This window comes from Gymnoscopelus braueri, assembly GCF_963280865.1.
Source record: "Gymnoscopelus braueri genome assembly, chromosome: 13".
NCBI classification, from domain to species: domain Eukaryota; kingdom Metazoa; phylum Chordata; class Actinopteri; order Myctophiformes; family Myctophidae; genus Gymnoscopelus; species Gymnoscopelus braueri.
The window spans coordinates 18,115,567-18,125,423 of NC_137615.1; the positions used below are offsets into that span (position 1 = coordinate 18,115,567).

A 9,857-nucleotide genomic window follows, 5' to 3' on the forward strand; every position below is an offset into this window, starting at 1 on the left:
TGGGGGTGGGGTGGATTTAGCTGTTCAGACCTGATTTCCAAAATGTAAATAACATTTATGGTTTATGAGAAACTTCTAACATAGGCCTATAGGCACAGTCTTTTCATAATAGTTGAATTTCCAGTGTTTAAAATTATCTCTTGCCGTGTCTTTAAACGTCTTGATCTGAATAGTTTTTCAATGCAGATCTATTGTATTTGATGGCAGTAAAATTAATGAATGCTTCACATAAAGCGTGCAGCTTTTTGTTTGGGATGTGATTAACAATGTAAGAAATTGTAATCCTATAACATTAAATGGCTTGAACTTGAAGACATTTGAGGGGATCAGGTTTCATGATTATTGCATCGGACTTGGACTTAGACCTTTAGATCTGTCTGTTTAGATTGTCTCTAGACTATCCATTTTATCCATTCTAGTATAACAGTCCATTAGCCACTGTTAACCTTAAGCAAATAGCTGATCTACAAGATCACAATGCGTCCAGATGTTACATGTCCAGATCTGCTATTTTCGGAATTTTTGAAAATGTTGAATTATTTTGGACATTTGAAAAGTTTTGACACATTTTATTTATTTAGGCCTATTTATTGAACCATTTTTGAAAAATAGGGTTGAGAGAGTTCTATCCATTTTATCCATTCTAGTGTAACAGTCCCGTTAGCCACTGTTAAGCAAATAGCTGATCCGAATGCATCCAGATGTAGTGATGGAAAAATAGTCTCAATACTGTCTCAAAAGTATCAATACTGCAATGTAGAAATACTCCGTTACAAGTAAAAGTCCGGAATTCAAAATTTACTTGAGTAAAAGTACAAAAGTATTGGTATAAAAATGTACTTAAAGTACCAAAAGTAGAAGGTACTAATTAGGCAGAATATCCCATTTCACAAGTTTTCAAATGTATAAAAATAGGTGGGTAATGCATGTTTTGTACTAATAATAGAAATCTACAAAGTAACTATAACTGTTTTCAAATAATTGTAGCGAGTACAAGTATAATATTTGCCTCTGGCTCTGAGATGTAGTGGAGTAGAAGTAAAAGTACTGAAAATTGGAAATACTCCAGTAAAGTAAAAAATACCTCAAAATTGTTCTTAAAGGTAGGGTAAGTGATTATTCAAATAATTGCAAAATGGGTCTATGTTCTGATAGTGCTCGTTACTATAGAGTGTCCTGTCCATATAAGGAGTCTCCATGTCTCTCCAGCTCTTTATAAAACAGAAAATGCATTTTCGTTTCAGTTTCAGTTTCATTTCCAATTTTATCCAATCAGGATAGAGAAATCAATAAGGATATAGATTAAACAAGTGAAATTGGAAGTGATGACACTAAGAAATGAGCAGGCAAAATTGGAACTGGAACACTATAAAAATGAAGCTTAAAATGGGTACTTTCTCCTGATTGGCTGAGATTTTGACACCTACCAGAAAATGTATTTTCTGTTTATTAAAGAGCTGGAGAGATGGGGAGACTCAGTTACTGAACAAACACTATAGCAATGATTACTATCAGAATATAGTGCTTTAACCTTTTAACAAAATACTTTTTGTTTTAACCCAAAAATATCACTTACCCTACCTTTAAGTACAATACTTGAGTAAATGTATTTAGTTACTTTACACCACTGATCCCAGATCTACTATTTTCGGAAACAAATGTTAAAAAAATGTCACAATTTTTTTTAAAGTAGGGATGACAGAGTAATAATGAGGACCATTAATCAATTAATTATTTGTGGGACAATGGTTTCATGATGATGTCAGTGTCACAAGCCTTTTGAGACTTTGGACGTTGCCACCCTGCGTAACGTGATTGAATCATTGAACGCTGATACGGGTGACGTACTGACGTCGAGGCGGAAATCTGCTGGAATTCTCCAGAAACTAGTAGTAGTTACGAGAATTGCTCTGCAAAGTGTTAGTTTAGGCAGAGAACAGAGGAGGGCTCTGTATTGGCATCAAATACTTTAGTCTAAGGGCGTTTCTTGCCACCGCTATCACACACATTTAATCAGTGTTTTACGTTTGCACCGCTAACAGTCGGAACATTCTTGCAAGCTAACGTTACCTGCGTTAGCAGCTCGCTAGCATCATGTCCAGAATAGACTACAGCGTGTGGGACCACATCGAGGTCTCAGATGATGAAGACGACACGCATCCAAACATCGACACACCCAGCCTTTTCAGATGGAAACACCAGGTACAGTAACTAGATGTTTTTTTGTTGTTTTCGTTTTACTTATAAGCAATGTAGTGACACGAGTAACATAAACAACCAGTTAGCTAGGTTGCTAACGTTTGCTAACTTAATATGTAATCAATAGGACGTTGATGAACCCTAGCCCAGTGGTTCCTTAACCTTTTCAGATCAAGGACCCCTAAATTAATGTGTATTTATTAATCTGAGAAGTTTTGTGCCAAGGACCCCCCCATACAAGATTTGTGGTGTGAACATTTTCAAAAATATTCAGACGTTTTCAAAGACTGTCAAGATGTTTTGAAAATTGCTGATATATAGGACCATGGGGGTCCCTGGACCCCACTTTGAGAACCCCTGCATACGACCACGGACCACCATAGCTCTGAGAGTGTGTAAATGGTTCCATTTGTACACTCTCAGAGTTACAACCACATAAGGGTCCATTTGGTTCCTAACTATCTAGCCATGGTTCACATGACGCTTGTATGACAGTCATGTTTCAGGGCTACTAACTATCCATCATTTATCTGGGCACCCCCTGGAATACCCTGGGCCCCACGGACCCCACTTTGAGAACCAATGCCCTTGTCAACCATAGTCCCATCAGTTGCACTTGCACGATAGAAACCTGAAAAATGGAAAGTTATATTTAATACAAGGAGGGTAAGGGAATTGATGGCAACAGGAAATGCTGTCACCTTTTATCTATATAGCCCATAAATAGGAGTTGACCCAAACAATATGAGAGGCTGAGCCTAAGCGAATTGGTGATGGGGTGGATACACATCATTAGGCCTGTATCTATTTGGATGATGTGCCTGATGATGATCTGGTCTTCTCATGCTCTTCTGCAGGCACGTGTGGAGCGAATGGACGACTTCAGTCAGAGGACCGAGGACTTAGAGAAGGCACTTGCTGATTCCAAGCGCAAGCTGGCAGATGCACAGAAGAAAACACGGGAGCTCGCGAACTCGGCAACGGATGACGCCAAAGCGGAGTTGAGCAAGGCACAGGCCGAGGAGAAGAGGCTGAAAAAAGAGGAACGGGAATCCGAGAAGAAATTGGACGAGCATCGGCGGGAAGGGCAGAAGATGCCGTGGAACGTGGACACGCTCAGTAAGGAGGGATTCAGCAAGGTGAGACGGGTCGTGAGCTATGTTTGCAAGGTTTAAGCTACCAGAGCGCTGTAGTGCTTGATGACATTTTCACATGATTCCCTCTTGTAGAGCGTCGTCAATTTCAAGCCAGACAGTGGTGAGGAGACCGAAGAGCAGAAAGAAGAAAAGCATAAAACCTTCGTGGAGAAGTATGAGAAGGAGATCAAAAAATTCGGTAAGAACCATTGCCCCTCGTTGGTGTCTCATTCATTATTGTTGCATGTCAGAGGCCCATTCTTTACTGAATGATGAAGGGCTTCAGTATTGTAGCTAAGAATAGTGCGGTTATATCACTGTTATTTTTGCTGCAGGCATGATGCGACGTTGGGATGACAGCCAGAAGTACCTTTCTGACAACTCTCATCTAGTATGTGAGGAGACTGCAAACTACCTGGTCATCATGTGCATCGACCTTGAAGTTGAGGAGGTAAAAGTTACAAAGAAATGCTTTAATGAATCATTTCTGCTTTCTAACCAAGGCACACACTACACAGTGTTTATCATACATATGCCTTAGCTGTGGCAAAAAACACAATACATTTACAGTCACCGTCTGTCATTGTAAACTAAATTCTAAGAATGTCACTATTGTTGCTTTTATAGAAACACGCATTGATGGAGCAGGTGGCTCATCAGACTATAGTCATGCAGTTCATTTTGGAGCTGGCCAAAAGCTTAAAGGTGGATCCCCGTGGATGTTTCCGTCAATTCTTTGCCAAGATAAAGGTGAGTGTTTGTTTGTTTTGTGCTATATTTTCAAATGAGAGGTTTTTGGTGTTGAAATTTGAGTGGTGACTTAGAAATGGCACAATATGCATAAAGTCATACTTGCCCTGATGAAGACCAGTTATGGTCGAAACATGTTTGCTTAAAACATTTTGTAGACATGATTAAAGTACTTTGATTTTATACCCTCTGAGCCTTTCTTTTTTGCTCAGGATGCTCGGATCTTTCCTCTATTTTTATGCATAAAGTCAATTTGTTTTACAAACCACCAGCCACAAGTCTGTGTTTTTTATTCTTTTGCTTTTGTATTGAGTTGAACATGACCCTGGATACCAGGCTTGCATTCTCTGAAAGATAGTCTAGGGAATTTTTAAGTTAAAAGTGGATATATATTGACTATATGGACCTTGGAAGAGCTGGAAAAAGACAAACACAGACATACTCGCCTAATGTTCTACGCCACCACTCAATCACAGTTGAGCAGCCATGTCTGAGTGAGTGAGTTACTCACTCATTCTATCCACTGTTTCCAATGTGTTTCTCCGGACCTCTATTCAGAATGGAGGGCTGCCAACGCGAGACTAGTAGAACAGAAATGTGAAATACAACAGCATCATGGAACAATGCAACAAATTGCTCCATTCGTTTGCACCAAAGCAACTTCCTAACGAAGTGATATATCCCCTATAGACTGCAGATCAGCAGTATCAGGACGCTTTCAATGAAGAGCTGGAGTCCTTCAAAGAGCGGGTGCGCGGTAGGGCTAAGATCCGTATTGAGAAGGCCATGAAGGAGTACGAGGAAGAGGAACGGCAAAAGCGCATGGGACCTGGAGGCCTGGATCCTGTAGAGGTTTACGAGACCCTACCAGAAGTAAGTCTTTACTATAACCAATTAAGCCCTATACTTACAGATGTTTACCGAAAATAGCTGCAAGCTCACAACTGCCTGGTCACAAACTCGCAAGGCAAGCTTAATTATTAGATAGCCTCTGGAATATGAATTACAGTGGTCTGACTCTGAAATGGTTTCTTGAAAAAAAAAAAGTGGTATTTGGATTTATATGGGTTTGAATCCACCGACCTTTGTCACTGCATGTACTCCTATGGGCTGCTGTCAGTGGGGGATGTTGGAACAGGAGGAGTAAGAATGAGGCTACGTCCTCCCGGTGGTACTGTAGCTCCTCACTGGCAGGTGAGCCAATAGGCTGCAACAGCAGTGGGAGGAAATCATTTGCATAATGACTGAATTGGGAGAGAAAAGGGGCAAAAAATATATATGATTGTCTACTCTAAATTTTAATAATTACATTTAAAACAGGACCAGACGATGGCTAAATTGGCAGGACGTAGTGCAGAATAAGCGTTGTTAGCCACTTAGTTATTTCAGAAAGAACATGCACTTTGCTTAGGAATGGGAATTGATAAGATTTAATTGATGCAAATGCCATTCGCATCAGTCCGATTCTTTATCGATTCCACTTGTTAGAATTTTCAGTGGAAAAAGAATAGGACGACACAGGTTTTAAACTACTTACTGGTCTCCAAGTCTGAACACTGCCTAACATTTTAACAAGTTATAAAATTACAGTGCTCCTTCCTTATGTTTTCCTTGTCAGCAGCGTAGACACATCATTGTTTTGCAATGAGCAACTGTCAGAAAAACATATAATTGATAAAAGGAATATGCTCGTAAGCATACAGCGTTATTCTCAGAGTTAATGATCCCAATTCTCTAACGTTTCCAGTTTGTGATTCAGTGATGTTGTTAGGTTTCCAATGTAGTGGGTCCTGGGATCCACGGGTGGTCATTTGAATGGGTCCCAGGGAAATTCTATGAGTCCTAATCAAATTTGGTGTTTTTGAGAAGTTGCTGTGTATTTAGGGATTTAATACACCGCCTTAATCTTGAAAAAAAAAGAAACCAACTGGTACAAACAGGCCCGGTGCTAGCCCACAATGGTGGTGGTGGTGGGGGGGGGCACGCAAATTGACGCAATTTAATTTTTTACCGACAGCAGCTGAAGTCCTTGTCATGTCTGTCTGTCCATCAGTCCTTCCTGGTACACACAACCACTTAGTTAACACGCCGAGGAAGGCTTGACACTGACACACTATTAATTCAAAAGTACCAGAAAGTTTTTTTTTTAACTGGCAGCAGGGGGCGAGATAGTCCGGTTGAGGGGGCGTGGCCCCCCGTGACGCCGGGCCTGGGTACAAATGATCTGGATAACTCGCTTACATAGTATCTGCTACTACGGATGTTCCATTAACTGTTTAATGCTATCAGTTAAACAGTAATTCTTATTGTGTCGTTGGGGCGGTACTTTTTGTGACGCCTGTAGGCAGCCGCATCATTACAATGCTGCAGACTGCTTTATGATTGCTGCCTTATACAACTAACACAGGGGAAACTTCAAGGAGCTGAGAATCTGTGATGGCTTAGGCTGAGGGATTGGCATGGGATTTTCATGTCCAAACAATGTCTTTTTGCAGAATTTTTTTTTTGTTGCAACATTTGTTTTATTTGAATCAATACTTAAGCTTTGCATCAGTCAAAAACATTTTGACAAAGGCAATTATGTTCTATGGACAATGACAGGCAGCACAGAAGCAAACCTCCAGTGCATGTAGGAAATAAATGTTTCCTTCTGGCCAAAGTGACGGATGATCTCTATAATTTACTTACCAAAAGACTACATTTACCCGTGGCTATACTGAGTTCCTGTTGCAGTTTCATGACCACAAATGCAGTCCTCTGGCGGAACTATGAGTGATTCACAGTCATTTGTCCAACAGTTAATGATTAATGATGGTTATCTGTCAATTAAAACAATCAAAATTAGCGTCCCTAGCAGCCACAACCCCCTCCAACAACTAATCACTGAAAGGTGGCAACCCTGCATTGGCATTGCTATGACTACTGACTACTGATACAGATTGCTGATGCCTTAAAAATGACATGTTTTGGTAAAAAATATATTTTTCATTTGTTTGTTCAAGTGCTGATACCTACAGATACCCTGGCTAACAACACACCACAATGCAACGTATTGTTAGCTTGTCAATCAGTAATCTTTTGCAAGTTAAGTTTTAAACAGCCCCAATAATCATCGTTATTTTGTCCTTAAAAAATACCATAACCTCTTTCTATTTGCAGGAGATGCAGAAATGTTTTGATGACAAGGACATCTCCCTGTTACAGGATGTGATCAGCAAAATGGACCCAACGGTAAGTTAGATTTGTTTGTGTCATTATATTCATTTTATGTGGGATTCGCGGATAAAATGATAGGTGTGTTTATTTCAGAATAAAGTGTCTGTATTGTCTGTACCTAGTTAACCCTTCCATTGTGTTAGGGTCTTTTTTGACCCGTTTTCAAGTTTGAAAAGGTAAAAAGTACCTTGGAACGAGGCTTCATGATATCCTCAGAAATAGCCATTTTAACGCAACAAAATTATTTATCATCATTTTAACTCATTCAGTGCCAAACTTATTTCTGGCTTTATCACCCCTGTGCCAAGGCCAAAAATACATTGTAAAAAAAAAGTGCTTAGGAGCCGAGATACAGCCTTTTTCAGTAAGAAGTTAAACAAGAAGTGAATGGAGCATCTTGTAATCATGATTTTTTTTTTTCATGACGTTGGCGACATCATTGGCACTCTGGGCTTATAAAAACGTGACGTTGGCGACGTCATTGGCACTGAAATTCTGATGGTCTAAAAAAAAAAGTGACACTTGTGGTGTTAGGGTCCAAAATGACCCGGCAAAGAAGTGTGGCTCAATTCCCCCCCAAATTGTCAATATTCAATGTTTACATGTTTGAGAGTGAGAGAGACTTGTCCTCAATTAGCATTTGCTATCAGGAGTAAAATAAAGTTTGAGTTTATGAAAAATAAATGTCTTTTTACCTTCTATGGTATAAGGGTCATTTCGGACCCTAGCACCACTAGTGTCACTATTTTTTATAATTTTAACATTTTTTAAAGTTACAAAACGAAAACAAGTGTTTTTTTTTTGTTTTTTTTGCAAGTGTGTTCTAATTATTATTCTTAATTATTCTATTATAGCTAGATAACATCATTATCCATTGCCTTCATTATAGGAAATTTAATGAGTGAATTTTAACATTTTTATAATAGAAAACGAGATATATTGAAAGATGAAACCCTAGCCCTAACCCAACATAATATTTTAAAAAGTGTTTACATGGATATGAATGCAATGCAAGTCAACTATGAGGTGGGAGATTTTTTTTAATGAAAATACTTATTTTTTGAGTATTACAGATTCTGATACATGCTACACTAAGTACATGATTTGATCTAGAGATAATTATCTAGTGCAGTGTCTATCAACCTTTTTTGTGCCAAGGCACACCTGGCATAGCCAAAAAATCCCAGGGCACACCTAGATATACGGTATATATAATTATATATATATATATACGGTATATCTATATAAACACACTAGGGGTGTGCCGATTTTCACATTTCACGAAACGATACGATACGATATTGGGCACACAACTTCGATACGATACGCACTTTTTTATCATGAAAATATATGGGGGAGAAAAAAAAGCAAATGCAAACAAATATTTCTGTTTTTGCATTATTCAGACATGCAAACTTGTAGCTTTTCAGCTTCCACTAGCCGTTTTGAATCCAAATAGGGCAATAGTGTGACACCTGACCCGAAAAGAAACAGCATGTTGTCACCCTTTTCACCTCGGGGCTGTTTGCATGCCTGATTATTGTTATTGTTTAAAAAAAAAAAAAAAATCTTTTTTTTTTCAAAATCTTTTTTTTTCAAACCTCCTTCAAACGGTGCGGCACACCTCAGCAGTAGCCCCGGCCCAAAATTGGGACGTTTGCCAGGGTTGATATACACTGAGATTCTAGTGTACAACAATGTATTTCCAGTTTATAAATGATGGAGACTATTAAATCGATTTGATCACAAGTTGACATAAAACGTAATGGACGATTGCAGCTTTAAATGGCTCATCTAATGAATGTTGTTATTCTGTGCTTTAGGAGGCCAAGATTCACATGAAGAAATGCATAGAATCAGGGCTCTGGGTCCCCAACTCCAGGGATGGCCTTGGGGGTGACAAAGATGAAGATGGCACCTACGAGGAGGTGAAACAGGACGCGGAAGAAAAAAAAAATGAATGACCAACACTGTTTTTATGATGACTGTTTTCGCAAATGTACTCTCTGTATTGCTAATCCCAATTATGTATATGTATGACTAGTTTGTTGCCAGAAACATGGAAAAAAAGAGAACTTATCTAAGACATTTAGGCGTTAAAGGATGTCATCAAATTCATTTACATGCACAACCATGTTGCGTCAGCATCACTTGCTTGGACATGAAATGGCATTTCCTGTTGAACCTTTCTGCTTCGGGCCTCAGTAAAAATGTATTCGTATGATGCCGTGTATTTTTTTTGTCTGTGCATGTCAGTACATGGGTGTCTTAATTAGCCAGGCAAAATAACCTCCATGAGTTTTAGATCTTACTTTAGTTTAGCCTTTTGTTTTGGTATGTCATTTAATCATGTTTTTCTTTTTGATCATGTAATATCTGAATGACATGATGGTGTAATTTCCCATGGTTGTATTACTCAAGTTCAAGTTCCCTTTTGTTATTCACTACTGTATATCCCGGATGCATAGCAGAAATAAATTACGTTGCATATTTGGTTCCGTTTAAACAAGTTTTAAATTTTAAAATACATGAACAATCCTCTTTAATCCAAGTCAT

The 9,857-nt window shown here is 38.8% G+C and overlaps 1 protein-coding gene across 1 annotated transcript; it reads left to right on the top strand.

The window, feature by feature from the left end:
• Positions 1-1,846: 1,846 nt before the first annotated feature.
• Positions 1,847-9,795, top strand: LOC308099045 (hsp90 co-chaperone Cdc37-like). The gene is made up of 8 exons (XM_080447597.1): positions 1,847-2,202; positions 3,057-3,338; positions 3,429-3,534; positions 3,671-3,786; positions 3,963-4,085; positions 4,776-4,958; positions 7,245-7,316; positions 9,125-9,795. Exons 1-8 carry the CDS (start codon positions 2,095-2,097, stop codon positions 9,263-9,265), a joined length of 1,131 nt encoding a protein of 376 aa, XP_080303723.1. The 5' UTR covers positions 1,847-2,094; the 3' UTR covers positions 9,266-9,795.
• The last annotated feature ends 62 nt before the right edge of the window (positions 9,796-9,857 follow it).

Excerpts from the sequence above, each read along its gene's own strand:
- LOC308099045 (XM_080447597.1), top strand. The coding sequence starts at position 2,095 with ATGTCCAGAATAGACTACAGCGTGTGGGACCACATCGAGGTCTCAGAT. Across the intron at positions 4,086-4,775 it reads AATTCTTTGCCAAGATAAAG|ACTGCAGATCAGCAGTATCA; the intron begins GTGAGTGTTTGT and ends TATCCCCTATAG. Across the intron at positions 4,959-7,244 it reads TTTACGAGACCCTACCAGAA|GAGATGCAGAAATGTTTTGA; the intron begins GTAAGTCTTTAC and ends TTCTATTTGCAG.